At 41.1% G+C, this 24214-nt stretch overlaps 1 protein-coding gene across 1 annotated transcript in view; it reads left to right on the top strand.

Moving 5' to 3' along the window:
• COL25A1 (collagen type XXV alpha 1 chain) overlaps positions 1–24214 on the top strand; it is a 297431-nt gene that overhangs the window by 225767 nt on the left and 47450 nt on the right. The window contains exons 13-18 of the mRNA XM_028743095.2: positions 7161–7205; positions 10227–10253; positions 10785–10829; positions 15174–15206; positions 16440–16475; positions 22076–22120. Of these exons, the coding sequence (XP_028598928.2) occupies positions 7161–7205; positions 10227–10253; positions 10785–10829; positions 15174–15206; positions 16440–16475; positions 22076–22120 (231 nt within the window). The remainder of the gene's footprint in view (positions 1–7160; positions 7206–10226; positions 10254–10784; positions 10830–15173; positions 15207–16439; positions 16476–22075; positions 22121–24214) is intronic.

Here is a 24214-nt window from a genome sequence, read left to right as displayed (position 1 = left end):
ATGAATCCAGATTTGCTTCACAGTCATTTTTAAATATAATCTTATTTGAGAAGCAGGAAGATCCTTTAACTGGGGAAATATACAGTGGTACCTCGGGTTACAGACGCTTCAGGTTCTAGACGCTTCAGGTTACAGACTCTGCTAACCCAGAAATAGTACCTCAGGTTAATAACTTTGCTTCAGGATGAGGACAGAAATTGCGCGATGGCGGCGCAGCAGCAACAGCAGGCCCCATTAGCTAAAGTGGTACCTCAGGTTAAGAACAGTTTCAGGTCAAGAATGGACTTCTGGAATGAATTAAGTTCTTAACCCGAGGTACCACTGTATATGATTTCACAACTGTTAGAGTTGCTTCCGCAGGGCATGTTTAAATGTTGTGTAGCTCAGAAAAAAAGAAGATAATATTAAGAGCATAAAAACAGCTGCTGTTTTTGTGTCTTCATCTGTTTTCACAGTTTGTGTTGTACATCACAGGTATGCAGGTCAGAGTGGGAGGAGATTAGCATTACATCATTTTATGAAAGGAGATCCTAGGATCCCTAAGGAGCGAAGGACCTACTAGGCCAGTTCTCAAGAACATGTTTCTCCTGGAGCTCTGAAGATTCTCTGGTCACAAGGGGGACAGGCAAATCCCTGACACTGCAATGGAAGGTTATATTCCAGTTTTAATTACTATGTGCACAAAGGCATAGACCCAGGTCTGTCTTGGAACTGGAAATCAGAAAGCATCTCATGCATTATAAGCAACCATCAGTGATCTGTTCAAATGCTGCATAGATTAAAAACAAAGGATCAGGGCCATAACATATACTAACAGAGAAAAGTTAATAATGTGTTCACACAGGTGTTCTTTTTAAACATTAGCCTTCTGTATTTGGCAGCAGCCCAGCATTTCTGGGCAAAGTTTTGCTGCCAGAAGGTTAATCCTTCAAATAGGATACAAAGCCAAGGTTCTGCCAGTTTTGTGAGATGCAGGGTATTGTTATGCAAGATGTGATGTCAAATGGAGCTGAGATAACTTTAGTGCCTGGTGTAATTCTCCCATTGTCCATTATAGACCTCGGCTGCTCTGCAGTCTCAGACTGGCCTTTTGAGGAATCAGTGTTTCCGCTTTCAAAACCAGACTGAACTGAATTGAAGCTGGCTGTGGGTTGCTTGCTAAAGTCTTTGGCTTCATCCTTACACGTTTGTGGCTTTTTACTAAAGGCCTATGATGCAAACAGAAGGCCTTAAGACTCACAGCTGAAAAGCTATATTCCTTAAAGCTGTATTCCTCTAAAATTCTTATTCTGGAATAGTTCCATAGACTCCAGCAAGGAGATCTACTTTCAGTGATCTGAGGACTATGGACGTAATACTTTTTTCTCAACCAATACGTGGTCAATAGCAAAAATAAACAGACTGCTACTGCTGTTCCTTCTGCTTAAGCAACATTCTCTGTGCAGTGGTTTGGCTTCTGTCATAGCATCACTATCACAGTATCGCTATGATTGGAGCATCACTAATTGTCACCTGAGTTGATGAAGCTCATTTGACATGGACATGAAACTGAGCCTTTACTCTTATTTGCCTAACCTTGTGGAATGCTCTTCCAGTAGAGATTCAACAGCTGCCCTCTCTATTGACCATTAAGGTTTCCTGAAAACTTTACTTAGTAACAGGTTTATGTAGAGCAGTAAGTTAAACACTTTCTGAATAGTGATTTCCTTTAGATTTTTTAAAAGTGGTTTATATTGTGTATATATAATTGTTGTAAACCACTTATGAAATAGCAGCATACAGTACAGGTTTTTAATAAATCAATCAATCAATAAATAAACGCAATCACTACCATGTCCATGTCATTCTGGTGTTTGTAGCTGGAGTGCAGTTCTGAGCAACACAAAGTAGACAATTCCCACAGAACACAAATCCTCTTTTGTCCATTAGCTGACATAGAAGAGGGTCCAAAACACATTACTTCATCTAATTTTATTTTCTTTATATGCTGAGAACAATGTCTGTGCCCATGCAATGTGACTAAAGCCTTACTCACACAACAGTTCCACATTCAGTGAAAACATAGAGGGGATTTTGCCCGTTGGTCCAGTTCCAAGTACTGCATATTTAGCTATTCTCTGGACACAGAACCTATACCATGTTGCTCTCCAGATGTGTTGGACTACAGTACCCTTCAGACCCAGCCAGCAAGACAGTGGCTAGGGATGATGGGAGTTGTAGTCCAACATCTGGAGGCCACCAGGTTGACTGTATACCTCCCCGCATTTACAGCTAGTACTCTTTTAAGTTTCTTTCTGTGCTGTCAGTGATCTTGCAGGTTTCCAGACTGTACACGGGCAATGTTTACAGGTTTGGTTGAATGCACAGAGTCTTGGAGCATAGTCAGTGGGCACAATCCTGCTTCCCCCTTCCCCTTCATGCGGTCACTGGGCTGGATCCACACCATTGCACTTAGGTCTCATTGAAACCAATGTGAAAAGTCCCATTGGTTTGAACGGCAACTAATTAACTTCATCTGGATCCAACCCACTGAATGCAAAATTGTTATGTGAACAGGATTTGAGCTTCCCTTGCCACAAACTGATAAGCCACCGAAGTATTTCCATTCTTTTTTTAAAGTGCCAGTAGATTTATGTGGTGGCTCATACATACCATTGCCCATTTTGATGTTTATTTCTTAGCGTTAGTACAGCAAAGAATAATTCTTCTTTACTATTATTACATTGGACACACTATTTCCTCTCCCCCTCCCTTTTCAAGAAGGCTTACCCCCCCTTTCCTCCCCCCCTTTTCCTTTTAAGGAGCTGGATTTACGTGTGTATAAATCAAGTTGCTTATACTGCAGTTTATTAAAAGGAGAAATGAAAGGGAAAGAAACATCGCTGCATATAGTTCACAAATTCTCAGACAGGTTTTGTGGGCCATCTGAGTATTGTTGAAAAGACTTCTCACTTACTTTCACTTGGTGAGTGGGCCAGGAGAGGTTTCTAACCTTAAGAGAAATAATTTAAAAGTTTCAGGCAGGTGGAAAGGAGAGATGAAAAGCAAGATGAAGAGGTAATTCAACACTGCTCTGAAATGAAGTCCAGGATGGGGCTAGCAGAGAACACGGGTAATGAACCACTTGCTTTGCTTATACAGAGAATGGTAAAACCAAGTTTGATTAGGTTGGGGTGATGTGGGGTGGCTTTTCTGTTTCCTCAGTCTTAAAATGTATTGCATTCCAGTAACTAGGGAAAAAATTGACAGAAAGATATAATCTATTGCTGCGGGGGAAAGGTTATGTTTTTCATAGCAACTATGTAGAAGCTGCTTTTGGTGGTAGTTTGACCTCAATATATATTTTTTTAACTTTCCTAGATGGTGAATTGTATATGGAGGGGAAATAGCCTGAATCATATTAATATTTAAAGAATAGAAAAGGGCTATGCTTGTTTGTAGCCTGCAACTCCCTTGAATTTAGAGATTCTCTACTCTCAATTTTTGAAGCAAGGTTCTCAGTCTTAAAGAATCTAAACATGTTAGAAGCATGTGCTATAAGGCAAAGGGAATCAGAAAACTAGCAAATGAAATAAGGCTAACTACAGTTTATTAAAACTTAATTACTGCCATGTTTATTTCACTTTAGCTGAATGGCTATTTCAAGATTTCCCACACTGGTTTTGCTGCTTAAAATTTAATAATTTAATAATAATTTTAATATGCGTACAAAACTGACAGTTTTGTAACTTACATAGTATTAAAAATGTTGCTAATAACTAACATTCAACAAAGGAAAATGGAAACACTTGTTAAAAGCAAATTACATTGAAAAATATATACACAAATTCATTGTACAGTGGTACCTCGGGTTAAGTACTTAATTCGTTCTGGAGGTCCGTTCTTAACCTGAAACTGTTCTTAACCTGAAGCACCACTTTAGCTAATGGGGCCTCCTGCTGCCGCCGTGCCGCCAGAGCACAATTTCTGTTCTCATCCTGAAGCAAAGTTCTTAACCCAAGGTACTATTTCTGGGTTAGCGGAGTCTGTTACCTGAAGCATATGCAACCTGAAGAGTATGTAACCTGAGCTACCATTGTACTGTAAAAAGGGCAGAGGATCGTATAGCACATTAGTTTTCCATACAGCATATAAAAAGGTAAAGGACCCCTGACAGTTAAGTGCAGTCGATAATGACTCTGGGGTTGTGGTACTCATCTCGCTTTACTGGCCGAGGGAGCTGATGTTTGTCCGCAGACAGTTTTTCCAGGTCACGAGGCCAGCATGACTAAGCCACTTCTGGCGAAACCAGAGCAGCGCATGGAAACGCCGTTTTCCTTCCTGCCGGAGTGGTACCTATTTATCTACTTGCACTTTGATGTGCTTTCGAACTGCTAGGTTGGCAGGAGCTGGGACCGAAAAACGGGAGCTTACCCCATCGTGGGAATTCGAACCGCCAACCTTCCGATCAGCAAACCCAAGTAGAAGGGGTTAAAAAAATGAATTCAATGTAGCCTCATGCTTCCTATGTTAATTTGGTTAACTTTATGGAAGGCCAGGCCAATGGGGAAAGACTTGCTACATACATTGGAGCTTTCATTTTACTTTATTAATGAAAACCCTGCCATTTTACTCTGTACCATATGAACAAAATACAGTGGTGCCTCGCAAGACGAAATTAATTCGTTCCGCAAGTTTTTTCTTCTTGCGAGTTTTTCGTCTTGCGAAGCACGGTTTCCCATAGGAATGCATTGAAAATCAATTAATGCGTTCCTAGGGAAACAGCTTGCCAGGCTGGCGGTGCGGAGAAGGGCTTTTCTCCCCACCGCAAGCCTTCAGGACAGGTACGGGAACAGAGGGGAAGGCGCGCAGCGCTTTCCCTCTGTTCCCGGGGCTTGCGTGGGAGGAGGGTTTTTCCTCCCCACCGCCAACATTCAGAACAGCATTCTGAATGTTGGCGGTGGGAAGGGAAACCCTCCTCCCACCCCAAGTCTCGGGCGGCAGGAGGCAGCCGTCCCCCCGCCCGGCTTCGGTGCGATGCTCCAAAGCCGCGCGGAGGGAGGCAGCGTTCCCGTCCCCCCGCCCGGCTTCGGTGCGATGCTCCAAAGCCGCACGGAGGGAGGAGGAGTTCCCGCCCCCCCCGCCCGGCTTCGGTGCGATGCTCCAAAGCCGCGCGGAGGGAGGAGGAGTTCCCGCCCCCCGCCCGGCTTCGGAGCATCGTTCCGAAGCCGGGCGGCGGGAGGAGGTCCGAGGACAGTGGGGAAGTCGCGCTTCCCCGCTGTCCGGGAGATTTCCCTATGGGCTGTCGTCTTGCGAAGCAAGCCCATAGGGAAATTCGTTTTGCGAAGCGCCTCCAAAACGGAAAACCCTTTCGTCTAGCGGGTTTTCCGTCTTGCGAGGCGTTCGTCTTGCGGGGTACCACTGTAAAAGAAATGTCATGTGTCAGCAGCATTTGCATTCTTGTTAAATGGTCAGTTAGCACTAAAGGAGCACATGCTCCTACCAAGTGCTCATTTGTATGTTTTAAGAGTTCTGTGGGTCTGACCAAATATGCTCTTGGTCTGTATATATTTTTTGTGCCACAGAAGATGAATGTGTTGTCCATTCAGTTCTCCTTGAAAAGGTATCTAAGGCTGCTGTTTTATTCCTTCCTCAAGCTATAGCACGTAAATTCTTGTAATTTAAAAGTATTAAACAACCACATAAGAAAAAATGTGCCAGGGGTTTTTGTTTATTTTTGGAGGGGGGGGGCCTCAGTATTAAGTGGAAATCACTTTATCCGTAACATTAATATTGCCATTGTCCATATTGGTTGGGTATTCAAAGACTATCTTAGCTCACAGCAATATAAAGTATCGGATTCAAAATCAAAATTATAAGCATCTTGCATTTTAAAAAAGTATGTATGAAAAAAATGTTGTTACATAATTACATCTGGAATAGTTCTTTAATTACTTTATCTTCCTGTCATATTTTATTTCAAAATTTTATATACCCCATTCCTTACATTTATGGGTCTCTTGGGGTACTCCCAAAACATTGTTTCAGATAATTACAAAAAACCTCCACAGGGTTTTGTACTAGAAACATGTTTTCAAGAAAATGAAGCTTTTAGCCAGATAATTTGCCTATACTTTCTAAGCTAGTAATTTACTCTTTTCCTTTTCTTTGTTAGTCTTAATGCTAAAACAGTCCATTGGGACTCATGTACTTGCAATAATACAGTGTTTGTAATATGCAGTAAAGAAGTTTCATCAATTTCTATAAAACTTTTAATGTTTCTCCTTGATATTTCATGCTGTAAAAATATGTTGCTGTAAAAAATAACCTATAAATGTGGTCAAACCTTTGCCTTCTGTTCTAGTCACCCTCCTCTCCTATTTAATCTGCATATACATTTCAACCATAGCTGTGCTGCTAATATTTAATAATGATGTTTCTCCCTAAAAAGTTTAGGGACTTTTACAAAAGTCTGTATGTGAAAGTCTACTGGCATATACTTAGACTCCTCAAGATTTTCTTGTATAAAGTCTGTGCAACTGTGAAATATCTGTTGCTTTAGATCTATTCTGTATCAAAAGTTACATACTGAAAGGATTCAGATGCATTCGTGCATGCTTCTTGCATTCCTGCTGAATCAGTGCATTAGCAACCTGAAAAATTCATTTTGTGAACATGCTTTTGTAATTAATATATACACCAGGGATGGAGATCCTGTGGTCCTCCAGATGTTGCTTGACTACAGCTCCCATCATCCCTGTCCATTGGCTGTTCCACCTGGGACTGATTCAGCCACATCTGGAAGACCACTCCTGAAATACACAAACTGATTCAAGTTAACTTCACATCCATCGTTTAAGCTTGGGCCCTTGATACTGCAATGTTCCATTGTGGTTTGCTTGATCCATTGCTGTTGCTAACTTCACATTATTAGTATAAGATCTGTTGGCTACAATACTGCCAATTTTGTTATAACCTATCCTACAAATCAGTTTAATAATTTCTACTTGTATTAGCCGCACTTCCACCAAGTGTTGGTGGTGATAAAATAATTGTTTTAAAATAATATAAAAATAATTATATTATAACTTCAGCACCTAGAATCTTTTTGAGAAGTATCTGTCACTGATCCAGGGATTCTGCCAATAGTTCAGTAACATTTTTCCTTCGTGTCGTTTTAGGGTGCACCTGGTATAATGGGAGAAAGAGGAGTTCCTGGGCTTAAGGTTAGTAGAGAAAACTCTTGTTGTTATTCTTTCTCATTTGTGTGTATACTTCATTGTTCTTATTTCATTTATAATTGTGAACAATGTGGTGAATAGGTTGGGACTTAACAACTTACAAAGTTTTACCCACTGAACTTCATGATGTAGCAGGAATCTGAATCATAACCTCCAACACCCATACTTAGCACTTTCTTTGCCATACAACTCCATCAAGTACCGTACATTGGCTTGGATAACTGACTTTGATCCTATCTGAGGGAGCATATCTTTAGTCAAAATGGCTGGCAGAAAGGAGGGAGGTGACTTTTTCTAATTCTCCCTCTTTTAGCTCACATGTACGGAGAGTTGGGAGACCCTCTGGAAAAGTGTAGGATCCTATCTTCCATAAGGAAGGGCGAATTAGCAAAAGTCTTCAAAAGTCTTCCATGGACAGAAGGAGGCCTTCCATTTATGGAGGGTGAAATCTGTATCTAGGCCATTGTATGTATATAGTTGAAATTACTGTTTTGCTTCCAAGCTTTGTTACTGGAAAGGCCATAGATTACCCTTTGTATTAATCCAGCTGGACTTTTAAACTGATCCAGTACTTTGTGGCTTTTAAAGTTGGTTTTCATGGAGGGTACCTCCTTCACTCCCTGTTAAATGAAAAGCAAGCTTGTTCTCTTGCATGAGAGGTGACCACAGAGCCCTTGCTTTGCATGCAAAAGGTTCAAGGTTCAGTCTGTAGTTCACTCTGATGGCATCTAGAAGGGCTGGGAAATATTTTTATCTAAGACCCTGGAGAGCCACTGCCAGTCAAAGGAGATGGGCAGATAGCTTGGCCTTATTTACTTAAGGCAGCTTCCTGCGCTCCCCACTACGCTCTCTCATTTATTGTGTGGCATTGAGGGTTGCAGGAGAACCCTGCAATGAGTAAAATGTGATTAGGGCACAGTTTGATCAAGCAAAATAGCCCCAAATTCCTCACAATACAATAAAAGGAACACATTATTCTACTGCCGAAATGTAATTTCACTTAGATTTAATGACGTTCCTGTAGCCTGTCTAATTACGTCAGCTGTGCCAGTGTTTGTCAGAAAGCACATAGGCCTCTCAGCAGAATTTGCACATTATATTGCTATTGACAGCTAACTAGGTACAGGGAGGGGGCGTAAAAATCATGGGCTTGCTCTTTGTCCATCAGGAAAGAACATAGGCCTTTCGGGAACAGCCATTTCTCACTTCAGAATCCCAGCGATGACGCTTAATGCTTAATTAGTTTCCACGGCAGTATCTTTTAGAATTGCAGAGGAATCAATAGCCCTCAAATGGGATTTGAATGAGCTACAGTGGTTAAGCTCTGACAAGATGAGCTGTCTAGGTCAGGTTCAGAGAATTGAAAAGTGGCTTGCCAATGAGCTGGTTTGTCAAGCAGTCAGTAATTTAAAGAGCAACAGGTTTAAGCTTTCTTACACTGGAATCTATGCCTGATTATGGAGCTGTCTGAAAATGTAAAAGGAAGCTATAATCTGTAGGCCACAACTCACTGAAGTTTATGGATTCTTGCCCATATGCCAATTTGACCTCATCCATGTCCATAATATTCTCTATCATTCAACCATATGCAAAGCCATCGCAAGATGGAGCAACTTTTGTTTTTGTGCTACCCCAGAGGGGACAACTAGAACCAATGGAAATTGCAAGCAAACAAATTTTTGGTTAAACATTTGACTATGACAGTGGAAGAAGAAGAGTTTGGACTTGAAATCCCACCTTTCACTCCCCTTAAGGAGTCTCAAAGCAGCTAACAATCTCCTTTCCCTTCCTGCCCCACAACAAATACTCTGTGAGGTGAGTGAGACAGAGAGACTTCAGAGAAGTGTGACTAGCTCAAGGTCACCCAGCAGCTGCATGTGGAGGAGCAGGGACGCGAACCTGGTTAACCTGATTACGAGTCCACCGCTCTTAACCTCTACACCATGCTGGCTCAACTATCTCAGGATGCGGTGGGCTCTCTTTCTCCTGAAAGAAGCAAACTCACAGCAGTACAAATCTGATATGTACAAACAAGCCACTTATTGGTCTTCTGAAATGTATTTCCTATTGACGCAGGAGAGGTGCTCAGCACTTAGCACTCAGCACTCAGCACCCAACCTATGTTTCTGCTGCCATATCCCAGTGTGTCTTGCCAGGCAAAGAGTCACTCCATTATTATTTTTATTTAGAATATTTCTTACTTGCTTTCCCCCATAAGGTCCCAATTGTGAGGTAGTGTGGGAGTTAAGGCTGTGTTAGTTGTTACCCAACAAATAGCCAGTAGCCTCCAGCCCATGAGCAAATCTTGTCCTACTAGTAGGTCCAACTTGCCTCCTCACAAGGCCATTTTCCCCAAACTACACACCTGTCCTTCAACTGATGTCATAGGGTGATATCAGCTGATGGGCAGTGGGTGGGGTTCCCTGTAGAGAATACACTGGTGAAGCAGACCCCTTCAGGTGGGTGGGATCACCTACTTATCAGTCACCAGCCATCATCATGATGTCAGATGATTGACACTAACTGGTCAAAGTTAGACCACAGGCTATGGGAAGATAAAGGTTTTGACCCACCTGATCAAAAAGGTTCTCTGTTCCAGTCTATAGTGAATTCTAGTAAAGAAAGGAGGCATAAGAAGTATTTGAGGTGTTTCTGCCACAGGGCATCATAAACAGCTGATACTGGACAAACATAAAACTGGGTGGAAGCAAGTCAGCTTTGTAGAAAAAGAGGCTTTCTCTCATTGATTTAATACATTTAAAAGTTGGATAAGATATAAATTATACTATCCAAAAACGTTTTTGGAAATGTGATAGAGCCTCCTATTTGTGATGAACCAATTTCAAAATTATTACTACTTATCATCACATCCTTTAAAAATTGCACAAGTTAAATTAAATATTTTCTTACAGATTAATTTTAAGGGGGATCTTACAATTCTGTACTACCTGTACTTTGGAGCCATTACTGATCTGAACTTTTGTTTCTGTCTTTTGTTTAAATTAGGGTGACCCTGGCCAACGAGGAGAAAGGGTGAGCTGTACGCTTTCTTAAAAAGCATATACAAATAAATCTAAAACCATTCTCAGAGCTTTCTTGACATCTGATGGGAGGGCATTCCACAGGGAGGGTGCCACTGCTGAGAAGGCCCTCTGCCTGGTCCCCTGTATCTTCATTTCTCACAGTGAAGGAACTGCCAGAAGGCTTCTCAGAGCTGGACCTCAGTGTCCGGGTTGAATGATGGGGGTGGAGACGCTCCTGCAGGTATACAATCCTGTGTTATAACCACTGCTATTTTTTCTAGAAATCGAGGTGCCGTAACTCTCCATAAAAGCCTCCCTTGCTCTCTTGGAATGGCAATGGTGCCCCCTGAGATGTGCTGGAACTGAGTTCTAGAGAGTTCCGGCTGAAAAAAACAAACCCTGGTTATAACTAACTTTGGGGGGGGGATGTCAATAACAATATAATTGGGAGGAAATATTGATAGCGTTACAAATTTTTAGTGTGAGGCAGATGTTGAATTAAACACAGTGCACATATTTAATTTATTGTTTTAATTTTTAGGGTGATTCTGGAGAACCTGGGCCCAAAGGTGACTCGGGAGAAAAGGTACAGTTCATAGTGAATATTGTGGGGGAAAGATACGTTCACAGTAATTTAATGTTTAAAAAATGTTTTGAAAAGTATCGAAAACAAACTACGCATATAGAATATTTAAAAAAATGTTTTTCTCTGATAAGAAACAATCATAATAGCAATAAGCAAGAGTACAATAGCTATTGTTACAGAATGCATGGTGCTTTACACATTTTGGGGGACCGTGACTGGTTCTTGACCCACATACCTCCCAGGGTGGTTTGAGATTATTAAAATGCTTATTCATTATATCTCTCTATTTCAACAACATAGTCTACATTTACTCAGCTAGTATAAAATGAGATAATGGCACACATCCCCCCCCCCAGTATTATGAATAAATTATAAACAAATCAAATACAACTGGATTTCACAGCTGCATCTCTCCACACAACTATTTCTTTGTTTCTGAATACAACAGGGCAAATCTATTTTCAAATATTATTTCTCAAAGCATGTTATTTACAGTCAAGTGGATACTGCAGATACTTCAGTCTTTTTTGATCTCCCCATCTCAAAAATTCTTTTTATAAATAGTTCCTTTCATTAATTTGAGAGTGTTTATATCTGTGGGGTTTACAGAACAAATTCAAGGACAGCCAATTTGAAAGGCCTGTGCTCCATCAGAGTGAAGCTTTCCCCCTCTTTTTTCTTCAGTAAATATAATATGAACATAGTATTATCCTGTCATTTGTGATACCTAGTTAGATTTCAGTTCTCAAGATAAACTTTGTGATGAGTTGGAGAAAAGGGATGATAGCTCTGACAGATCTTGACTGAGAATAAATAGATGACTACAGGGCTCTTTCAGTCTGACTTTATTAATTTAGAGATTTCAACACATCTTGCCATGATAAGTAATTTTTTGGGAGAGAAAGATAGTCTCTTTTTCTAAATAACGGCAATTATCTTGTGATATATTATGAAGAGTCTACCTTCACATGCTATTCCTTTTTTCCAGACCTGTTTAAATTGGCTGTGAAACATGAAAACGAATCTGTAATAATGTCATATAAAACAGGAAAGATGAAGAAGCATTTTTTCTTAGACGTGAAATGTTCATTTCAATTACCTGTTCATCTTTGGTCCTACAATGGTCTATGTATGCATGCCTTTTTTTTATATAAATTTTTATTGATTTTCCAAACACATAATAAAAACAAACCATACACAAAACAAAAACATACAAACATATAAACATGTATAATTTCATAATCTTATTTTCATACACCTTACTTCCCGGACTTCCCCATACCTCCCCTTTTCTGCATCCTTGTTTTACGTTTCTTCAGCAACTCCTTCAATTAATTAATTATTTCAATCACTTTCATTAGATTCTTTTTTCTTTAACTTATTAATCTCAGCTGCAATTCTCAATTTCTTAATTCCTTAACATCTTAACACTCCTCAATTTTACAACAATTTTTAAGATATATTTTAAATTTCTTCCAGTCTTCTTCCACTGTCTCTTTCCCCTGGTCACGGATTCTGCCGGTCATCTCTGCCAGTCCCATATAGTCAATCACCTTCGTCTGCCATTCTTCCAGAGTGGGTAGTTCTTGTGTCTTCCAATACTTTGCCAGAAGAATTCTTGCTGCTGTAGTAGCATACATAAAAAACGTCCTATCCTTCTTTGGCACCAATTGGCCGACCATGCCCAAGAGAAAAGCCTCAGGTTTTTTAGAGAAAGTCCACTTAAGGACTTTCTTGATTTCATTATAGATCATTTCCCAAAAGGCTTTGATCTTCGGGCAGGTCCACCAAAGGTGATAAAAAGTACCTTCAGTCTCATTACATTTCCAACATTTATTATTGGGCGAATGATAAATTTTTGCAAGCTTGACTGGGGTCATGTACCACCTGTAAATCATTTTCATTATGTTTTCTCTTAAGGCATTACATGCCGTAAACTTAACACCGGTGGTCCATAACTGTTCCCAGTCAGCAAACATAATGTCATGGCCAATATCTTGTGCCCATTTAATCATAGCTGATTTCACCGTTTCATCCTGTGTATTCCATCTCAACAGCAAATTATACATTCTAGACAAATTCTTAGTATTGGGTTCTAACAGTTCTGTTTCTAATTTTGACCTCTCCATCTGGAAGCCTATTTTCCTGTCCTGTTTAAATATCTCATTTATCTGAAGATAATGCAACCAGTCTCGTACCTTGGACTTTAATTTCTCATAACTGTAATTTAACTTTTTCACCGTCTTGCTCTATAATTTCACAATATTTTGGCCATTTAGACTCCATATTAAGTTTTTTCACCTCTTTAGCTTCCATTGGTGACAACCACCTGGGAGTTTTACTTTCCAATAAGTCTTTGTACCTCATCCACACATTATATAATGCTTTCCTAACAATATGGTTTTTGAAACCTTTGTGCACTTTAACTTTATCATACCATATGTATGCATGCCAGCCAAATCTATTATCAAACTTTTCCAGATCCAAAATGTCTGTATTCTCAAGAAGCAGCCAGTGTTTCAGCCAGCAAAAAGCCGCCGATTCATAATAGAGTCTTAAGTCCGGCAGGGCAAACCCCCCTCTATCTTTTGCGTCAGTTAAAATCTTAAATTTTATTCTGGGCTTTTTGCCCTGCCAGACAAATTTAGATATGTCTTTCTGCCACTTCTTGAAACAGTCCATTTTATCCAAGATCTGCAACGTCTGGAATAAAAACAACATTCTAGGCAATACATTCATCTTGATAACAGCAATTCGGCCTAACAATGAGAGTCTCAACCTTGACCATATTTCTAGATCTTTCTTTACTTCTGTCCAACATTTATCATAATTGTCCTTAAATAAGTTCACATTCTTGGATGTTAGGTTTACCCCCAGGTACTTCACCTTTTTCGTTATCACTAAACCTGTTTCACTCTGAAACTTCTCTTTTTCCGCCAATGTTAGGTTTTTCTCCAACACTTTCGTTTTCTGTTTGTTCAGTTTAAATCCTGCTACTTGACCAAATATCTCAATTAGTTCTAATACTCTTTTAGTACTAGTATCTGGCTGTTGCAAGGTCAATACTAGGTCATCTGCAAATGCCCTTAACTTGTAATGTCTAGCTCCGACCTGGACTCCTTTAACCATCTGGTCCCCTCTGATCATGTTTAACAAAACCTCCAGGACTGATATAAAAAGTAAAGGGGATATTGGGCATCCCTGTCGTGTACCTTTTTCTATAGGTATTTCTTCCGTAACCACATTATTTACAATTAACTTTGCTTTTTGTTTAGAATATATTGCACCTATACCGTTTTCAAAACCTTGGCCTACCCCCATCCCTTGGAGATTCTTCTTCATAAAGCTCCAACAAATATTATCAAAGGCTTTCTCCGCGTCCACAAAAATTAAAACAGCCTTCCTATTAATGTTCACTTCTAACAGTTCCAAAATGTCTATAATGTTCCTCACATTATCTGACATATATCTCCCTGGAAGAAAGCCAGTTTGGTCTTTATGAATCTCCCCTACTAACACTCTCTTCAGTCTTTTTGCCAAAATGTCTGCAAAAATTTTGTAATCCACATTGAGTAGTGATATAGGGCGGTAGTTTTTAACCTGGTTCTTTTCAGTCTCAGTTTTCGGTATAAGTGAAATAAAAGCTTCTTTCCACGATTCAGGTGCCTTTTTCCCCTCCAAAATTTTGTTGCAAACTTCCTTCAGTGGTTGTACTAGCCATTCCTTCAACGCTTTGTAGTATCTAGCGGTCAGACCATCTGGTCCTGGAGATTTTCCCAGTTGCATATTCTGGATGGCACCCTCTATTTCTTGTCCTGTTATTTTCTCATTCAGAATCATTTTACTTTGCTCTATGTATGCATGCCTTACCTTTCAAGGTGGCAAACATGGTCCCCCACTCCACCCAATTTTTTTCTTCACAACAACCCTGTAAGGTAGGTGAGACTGAGAGATAGTGGCTGCCCAAAGGGTCACCCAATGAGCTATTTGGCTGGTTGGCTGGGGATTTGTCCACCAACAGACCTAGTCTGACATTCTAACAGCTCTGGTGAGCTACAATTGTAAGTGATTTATGTCCTTGCTGAGATTTGGTTCTTGAACTTTTTCCCTAAAGAAGGATTAATCTGAAAAATACTAAGCACCTGTGGTTTCCTCCTCTTATTTCCTGCTCATGGGGCCTTCCTGGTTTTATTCTCACAACCACATTACACTCACTCTCAACTATAGTTTATGAGTGAACATGACCCATAAAATATTTCATGATTATATTGGTTTGCTAAAACTGTTAAATCTCCACTTAAATTTCCACATTTGATCATTATTTCTGGATTTTTTTTTATTCAGGGTGACCCTGGATCTTCTGCTGCAGGAATTAAGGTACAGTAATACTTCGTCTAGCGTCCGCTTCAGTGAATGTCCACAGCAAACCTGGAAGTACCGGAATGGGTTACTTGCGGGTTTGCCACTCGTGCATGCTCAGAAGCACTAAATCGCACTTTGCGCATGCACAGACAAGGCGCTTTGCCCTTTTTCCTTTTCGGCTTGTGGCCAGGGCTCCGGAATGGATCCCGGTCACAAAACAAGGTACGACTATAATGTATAAATCACAGCCTTTCTTCGATAGCTTTGCTGCTCAATGCCCAAATGAATTTTGCTGCATTTTCCTTCCTTCTTTCCAGCTTGGAGGTACCGTATTTTTCTCTCTATTACACGCAGATTTTTTCTCCTAAAAAGGAAGGGGAAATGTCTGTGCGTGTTATGGAGCGAATGTGGGGGGGGGGTCCCTGGAGCCGATTAGGGGAGCGCAGGAACAAAAATCAGCAAAAATCAATCGTGCGTTGTGTCCGAGAGGGAAACCTGAAAAGAGGAAGTGGTTGCTTTCCTGCATTCTGCCTCAGGGTCTTACTGCCCACCCTCCTCTGTTTCGTTGCTGTGTTTGCTCAAACGGAACAAAGAGCAGGCAAATCCCCTCCCCTCCAGGCAAGCAGAGGGGAAAGCAGAGGTCTTTCCTTCTAATTCCTCTCCGTGCTCCTCGCAGGCAGCCAGAAAACATGCAGGAGGAGAGAGAAAGCTGGCTTCGGTTTGTGGAAACTTTTGCCTTTCTTTCTTCCCTCCCGTAAAATCCCTTTCCTGCTTTCTTAGCCAGCTGCTTCTCTGCACACCGCTCTCTTGTCCCTTCTGTGTTTTTCCTTCACTCCCCACTTAAAATGTAGTTACAAAGCATGGATCCAAATGGATCCTCAGGATCTTTGCATTGGGCCACCCCAAATTCACCATCAGATCACATAGCAGCCTGCCTCCCAAAAATCACACACCCACTGTTGCCTGGGGCTGCAATGGTGCAAAAATGTGGTTAAAAAGCATGGATCCACATGGATCCTCAGGATCTTTGCATTGAGCTACCCCAAATTCACCATCAGATCACATGTCTGTGGCCACAGCATGAAGCACAAAAATGATACATCCACTGTTTCATTCAGAATTTTTTTCCTTGTTTTCCTCCTCTAAAAACGATGTGCGTGTTATGGTCAGGTGCGTGTTATAGAGCGAAAAATGCGGTACTCCTACACCCATTTTATGATCTTGCATTCTATCATGTGTTTGTTTTAGGGAGAACCTGGAGAATCAGGTCGACCAGGGCAAAAGGTAATGTTTCAAAGTTATTCACTTATATACTTGCAACTGATAATAATGCTCCATGCATCTGATTAAGTGATATGGTCCACAAAAGCTCATGCCGTTAAAATAAAAAAAATCTTCAAGTTGCCACAAAACTGTTTGTTGCTTTTGCTGCAAAAGACTTACCGTAACACAGCCACCATTCTGGAAACTTAAATGATGCTTTCCCTCAGTATTAAATCTGTGAGATGAATTAAGGTTCATTTATTAAGCTCCCTACCACACCATTATTACTATTGTTATTATAATTTCATAAATTTCTATACCATCCTTCACCCTTTACAATATAAAAACACAAAAACACATACCATAATAACAACGAAAACAAAAACAATAGCCAGCACTCCACACATAAAATGCCATGGAAAGTCTGAGGAGAATTAACAAGGACATATTTCCCCATCTTTCTCCTCACAGAAGTCATCAAATAGGGTGACCAAAGCAGTTTCTGTGCCAAAACCAGGCCTAAGCCCAAGTTGAAATGAATCTAGAAAATCAGGTTCCTCCAAGTAGTAGCGGAGCAAGCCGATCGGGCGCCTAAGGTAGCACATGTGCCCTGCGCCCAGGGGCAGGGCAAGCCGGGACAGGACTCTTCCAGGGGCCTCCGAGGAGTCTGCCTGCCTCCTCCCACTCAGCTGCCCCACAGCTGGGGGGGAGGCAGCGGGCGGACCGTTTGGGGCAGTGCGGAGCCTGTGGGCACCCAAGCCACCACATCACTCCCAGGAGAGACACATGGCTCGGGTATGCTGCAGGCCCCGTGGTGAGTGCCACCCAGCATTTTGTCACCTCCTTCAGTGGTGACACTTGGGGCGCCCTGCCCCCACAGCACCCCCCTTCCTCCACCCCTGCCTCCAAGAATGTCTAGCTCTGGTCTGTGACCACCTGCTCAAGAAACCTGCCCAATAATGGGAGATTAGCAGAGAGTGTTTCTTGATGAGTGGTTTTACCACTCCCTCCTTCAAGCAGGCAAGGACCACTCCCTCTTGCAAGGAGGTATGAAGCACCTCCGTGGCCCAGCCAGCTGTCCCCTTCCTGCTAGGTTTCATCAGTCAAGAGGAGCAGGGGTCAGCCCAAGACATTTTGTTACTTGATGCAAAGGACAAGAAGATGCAATCCCCAATCCATATACAAAAGCCAACTAGGTTGGCAGCTGAATCTTGCTTCAACCCTGGTGATGGGACACTGTTCTCCACAGCTGGAAGACAGCAGACTAGCTTAGGGAGTGCAGAACTGACCACTTGACAGTTTCCCTGCAGAATCTGCCACCTGAGCCATCTGTCTCACTCTGCCTAGGGCCTGTCCTGAATAATACAATGCTGTGAAATATTCCCTTAAAAATAAGGGGTTTGTTAAACTAATATGGAATGCCCAGCTACCCTGTTCCCAATGAAGCCCATGAACTCTCCTGGAACCACCCCTCATCATTATTCTCTCCTGCTTTCAGTATCACACTGGAAATATATTTCCTAATATGCTTACTTGCCTGAAAAAAGATAACTAGATCATATAAAAATTGCACACCAGGCCGTAAAATGTTTTAAACATTTCACTTTTTATGACACAGTTTGTGCTATGCTGGCTAGGTGCTTGGTTCATTCATTTTACTAGGAATTATATGGGAGGAACAGCAGAAACTACTTAAACTTTACGGAGGATGTTAAGCTGCATTTGGTGGATGGCACCCCAGGGCAGATAGTCTGTCAAAGTCTATAGGCCAGGATATGGAGAAACTTGCTTAAAGGCCTCAGCATGTCCATTGGAATGTTTGGGCTTTCCCCCCTTTGAGCAGCAGACCCTCAGGCAATATCACAAGCACCTTTTGAAAGGTGCCTAAAGTGCTTTCCGTATGGCTATTTGAGAAACTCAATGCTAATGCCCTTTGGGTGTCCAGAATTAGCTGTCCTCCTCTTTTGAATTCTAGTCATGGAGTTTTTAAAAGAATGGCTCAAAAAATACTGCTTATTTAAAAAAAATATTGTTGATAAATATGTACATAAAGTATTTGCAGCCAATGGATATTTATGTTTAAAACTGTTATGATCTGCAAATTTATTTTGTTCATAAGAGTCTCTTTTAATTGGAAAAGCTAGTTAATGCATCTTAGATGAATTAATCTATAAAACCATTAAAATTGTTTATAATGCATTGGATCTACTACAGCATATTTTAAACCATGTTTGAATCATGTTCTCTATTGCTCTTTTCATCAGTCAGGGAATATTTTGCTGAAATGTGGCGTCACTAAAGTGGCTCTCGCTCCATTACATTCATGATTGACCAAATGGATGAGATTGCAATGAATAATCCATAGCCATGAAATCCACATTAATATAGAATTTGATGAGATTATTGCTTTGGGTGGAAATGCATGATACCATAAATAAATAGATGTAGAGGGCACAATCCATTGGGGATTTCTCCTGCGCAAGATTCCTTGCAACAAAAGTCATCACAGCTGTAGTGTTGTGGAGCTCCCATTGGACTTGGGTCACAAAGTCCATTAAGTCTCATCTGATTCAAGGACAGAAAAATCTGTGATGTTTTAAATGCAATACATTTCTCACCTAGTCTTGAGGATATAAGTAAATGTCATCATCTTACATACGTATAGGTAGAATCCTGATTCTGAAAAGTAATATTGCTTTGCTGTATTATTTTAGTTGGATTCTTAGAGCTCTCCTGTACATATCTTTTTGTATGTGGTTCCCAGTGGTGCTCAACACATCATAAACTCCATTGCACAACAAATCTTAGTTGGATATAATACAAGCTCTCATATTCTGACCTCCCAGTATATCTCTGCCTTAAAGCACTTGCAATTTCATCTTCAGACCTGTACAGCAGAAGCTATCAATTAGCATTAAGTGATGAGTTTGTGATGGTGCCTAACATATCCTGAGAACCTCTCTGACACCATGAAATCTATGATCCACCATAAATGATGTCTGAACTAAAGACACTTAAAGTAGAAATGAATTGATGTACTGTGCTGCTTGCTGCTTTATTTTCAGTGTGTATAATTCCTATAGATAAAATTTTGAAATTTAGAAACTAGATAAATGCTGGTGAGTAAAATAGTTGCAGAGTGATCTATCCATCAGATACTGCTATCATGCAGTGTCTGGTCCATTCATTTCAGAGGTACTTGCACAGGTCTCTTCAGTGCCAGCCAAATACATGTTGCTACCTGAAGCAAGCCCAAATAGCACTTGTGCATGCACACATGGCAGGATCAGCATTTTAAAAACTTTGGCTGCATCATATTCCTGCCTTCATATATCTTCGCTGACCTCTAAGACCAGCCCAGGATCTCTTGAAAATGGCAGCTAGAAGCTGGTCGGTGACAGTGTTTGATGGCCTTTGTCCTATTTTTATTATCACAAGTGATTCATAAAATGCTTTTTCCATTTCATACATCCGTGAAGCAAATAAAATGCATACATTCACTGTGAATGTAAATTTGATTTTAACACGACAAAGGACTTGAAAGTCTTACTGGATGTTGCAATAGAGCTAGGAGCGAAATGTCCCTGCATAGCAAGGTGAAGGACAAAGTACAGGAGCACTAATGGTTTTGTAGGAAGCTGATGGAAGTTATAGTCAATCAACATCTGGAGAACTATAGCTTCCTCAGTCCACAGGCTAAATCTATGAGGCTCCGATCTTTACAGTGTTCAAGTCTTGCATTCTACAACACCATAAAAAAAGGGATGCGGGTGGCGCTGTGGGTTAAACCACAGGGCCTAGGACTTGCCGATCAGAAGGTCAGCGGTTTGAATCCCCATGACGGGGTGAGCTCCCGTTGCTCAGTCCCTGCTCCTGCCAACCTAGCAGTTCAAAAGCATGTCAAAGTGCAAGTAGATAAATGGGTACCGCTCCGGCAGGAAGGTAAACTGCATTTCTGTGCGCTGCTCTTGTTCAGCAGAAGCGGCTTAGTCATGCTGGCCACATGATCTGGAAGCTGTACACTGGCTCCCTCGGCCAATAAAGCAAGATGAGCGCCGCAACCCCAGAGTCGGCCATGACTGGACCTAATGGTCAGGGGTCCCTTTACCTTTACTCAGGAGCCCTTCACCTTGCCATACCTTCCACATTTATCCTAGCTCTAAGGCAACTTCCTGTAAGGCTTTCTAGCCCTTGGTGGTTTGCTCTCTTTTGTCATCAGTAGAATTGGATTTAAGAGCAATGGTAGCAACCACCACTCATGCTGCTGCAGCTAAAACCAGTTCATTAGACTGGGCTGCCTGTCAGCACTTCCTACTAAACAAGCATTTCTGCCAGTTCAATGCACACTCTGCCAGTTTATTGCACAAATGTACATCAAGGGCTTCTTGTTTACTTCTCAGCCTCTTCATCAAAACTGTGACCTCATGGAACTGCCTTTGAATATTGTTAGGCAGCAATTTTCACCCTTCTCCCTTGCTCTTAATTTATCCACAACAGAACAGAGCCCTGTTAGTTTAATGCCTAATCCATTGCTTCAAAACTCTGTTTGACAGCAGACAATATTCAGCATATCAGCAAGTGCCTACTATGGAATAAAAATATGAGCTGTAAATCACAATAAGCTTGTGCAGAACATTAGAGGGGAGAGAACTTTACCACTGTTCTTATATTAACATAAATAGAACAATGGCTAATAACTGGAGTTCATATGCAAGCAAAGTTGTCACTTGTCAGTGCTGTGGAAAATATAATTTATCCCTTGGCAATATTAAATGGATGGGTAGTGTTAATCTGAACCAGTATACCAGCTTATTCTACAACTGAAGTAAATCATGATGCTTTAAAGCAATCATCATCATCTTGCATTTTGGCGGGAAATTTTAATGGGCATGCAGAGTTAATTGTAGATTCCATGCACATATGGAACTCCTTCTTGGGCAAAGGCTTTTGTCAATGCTGCAGCTATGTGCCTTGCCTGTTGCATTCAGTTTTGCACCAAAGTCCTTGGGTTTAAAAATATTTGGTTTCTTGAATGTGAAGGATATCACTTTCAAGTAGGACATTTACGACAATTGTTTAGACCATGAGCAATTGTTTTGCTATGAATTCCACAGTAGGACTATGCTATCATAGAGGGCCTGTTCAGATGATGCTTGACCCACAGGTCTCTAGCTTGTGGTGAAACTTGTAGCAGGCCTTAGCCTTCCTTTGTGGCTTAAAAGGCCATAGATTGTTTAATCAGCAAAAGCCTGGTTATGGAGGAACGCTTTTGCCTAGTGCCTAAAGAGATGTTATGAAGGTAGCAGGTGAGCCTCTCTGGGGAAAGCATTCCATAAACAGTCTGGTTGGGTTCATATTTAGCTTGTCAGATTGAATGATATCCCTTTCCTCCCCCTGTTTGCTGTTCTGGAGGTTTTCTGGATTCTCCACAGAGTGAATTTTGGGGGTCCTGGGGGGCAGGAGAAGTACAGGGGAACCCCATACACTAGCATGGGTTTGTACTAGTGGGACTAGTTAGTTGAATCCTGCCCCATATATTTAATTTTGACTATGTAGCTATCTTTTGGCTACTAAATGTGGTTTAATATTCTCCTGCAATGCTATATCGTTTTATTTTGTAGGGTGAGCCTGGGCTCCCTGGACTTCCTGGACTTCCTGGGATTAAGGTAAATATAGTGATGATCTCCATGTAGTGAAGTTGAACCTGTTAAATGAATATGAGAAGGGTGTGTTAACATGTCAACTGGATATATATAAAACTTACATTTTTAAAAAAGTTATTATGGAGACTTACAATAAATATGAAATATATTAACAAACAACAGCAGTAATCTCACATAGTCAATGGGCTAACTTCAATAGGACTGGTCCACTGACATTCGAAAAGGCATGTGCATAAAATCCAGTCATGTACATGGACTCAGACTGTAATGTCATTTCCTATATTTTATGTGGCATGTCAAACCATACAAGCATGGTTTGCAAGAGTTGGATTTTACACATAGACGTTGCAACAGAGGCAGGCGATTCATGCACATCAGTGGGTGAGAAGGGAAAGCATGTTTTCACTGCCCACCACAAATAGGAAAGCAAACTTGACAAGTGTATCGTTTGATACATAGCTGTCAGTTACAATCAATTATGCATTCTTGATCTTTGTTTAGTTTTGTAGATTTGGAATGCAATTGTGCATGATCAGCATGGAAGTAAGCCCATTATATGCAATGGAGCTTACTCCTAGATAAGTGTGCATAGGATCTTTGAGAGTTGGGCAAATAAATGTCTGATGAGCACTAAAGCATATCTTATGAATTCATTACATTCAGCAAGAATATTCTTACTGTGATATTATAGGAATAAATTCCCTTCATGTTTTTCCCTCTTTCCCTTTCCCTTTCCCATTTTTATTTCAGTACATCAAGAGTAGCCAGTGCGGTACCCTCCAATGTGTGATGTTGTCACACTACAGCTCTCATCAGCCCCAGCTAGTTGGCCAATGATCAGGGATGGGAATTACAGTGCAGGAAAATCTAAAGGGCACAATGTTGGCCCTGCCTTTCCTACATTGACAGCAGGTTATTGACGGGAAAAACCCAGAAATTCAATATGTTATAAAGCCTCCTGTGCTGTTGCTCTTTTAGAATAGTTAGAAATGTTACTGGTGTGAGAATGTGCTCCACAGTTTCATTCAGGAAACAGGCATAGTACTCAAAAATAGAATATTGACTCATCAGTGTGAAATCCCATGCTTCCCTTTAAACAAGTCTTCCTTAAACCTTGCACTGTGATACAAAGCAAAATGCCTTTGGGCTTTGTCTGCATTCCAGTATCCCAGGAAGTGATACTCCATGTATGCATATAATATATACACACCGATTCCTGGTGGGCAGGGGGAACTCTGGAAAAGAGAAATTATTGCCTCTCTTTCTCTTGAAATTCAAGACATGAAGGCTGTCTCTTAATAGCAGCCAGCACTCCAGAACTAAGCAAGCCAAGGCACATATGGGACAGGATGTTGACCCATGTGAATTCCAAAACAGTCTAGGGTTAGGGGAAGATGGATTTGCAATGGCAGCCAGATATGTAAATCTACAAATTGAACCCGCCACACAGGCATAGGGGATAAGTCTTTATATTATTTAACAATATTTTGGATTAGATGATTGGAGAATAGCAGCAGTTATCTATGCTTGCAAAATACAAAGTGAATTTTACTTCAGAGATATATAAATTAAATCATGTTTAAATATGAGTATTTTGATGCACTAGATTTCTGCTAAACAGCTGAGACAGAGAAATTATCTGGGAAATGTTTGGCTGCCATTTTCTCCGCAGGCCTCTTGATGAACCTTGTTTCCTCCAACTTGAGATTGGGATGGTGCTGCTTAATTTATGGTTACACCTACTGGGGGGCATCACACTGGCTCCCTCTTCCTTACATGTACCATGAAGTACACAAAGTCAAATAGTTTTAAAACAGTATGGAACAACAGTGCCCTGCCCAACAGCTGCTTGGTGCATGCCATCTTGAACATGCAAGAGTCTTAAGTGCTTTCTTCCCCAAGCAGGCATTGACATTGTTTAGGAAAGAGTTGGGACCCAAAACTAGTCATACATGACTATCACAGATGTCAGAGAGAATGTGGTGAAGCTGTTAGCCCCCTGAAGACTGGCTCCATGGAACCTCAACATGGTGCATCTAAGAGCTTGGGAGGGAAGTGGGTTTCCCCCCCCCCCCACAATGCATGCATCTCCACTTT

The sequence above is a fragment of the Podarcis muralis genome, chromosome 9 (assembly GCF_964188315.1).
Source record: "Podarcis muralis chromosome 9, rPodMur119.hap1.1, whole genome shotgun sequence".
NCBI classification, from domain to species: domain Eukaryota; kingdom Metazoa; phylum Chordata; class Lepidosauria; order Squamata; family Lacertidae; genus Podarcis; species Podarcis muralis.
This window is presented reverse-complemented; position numbering and strand designations above follow the sequence as displayed.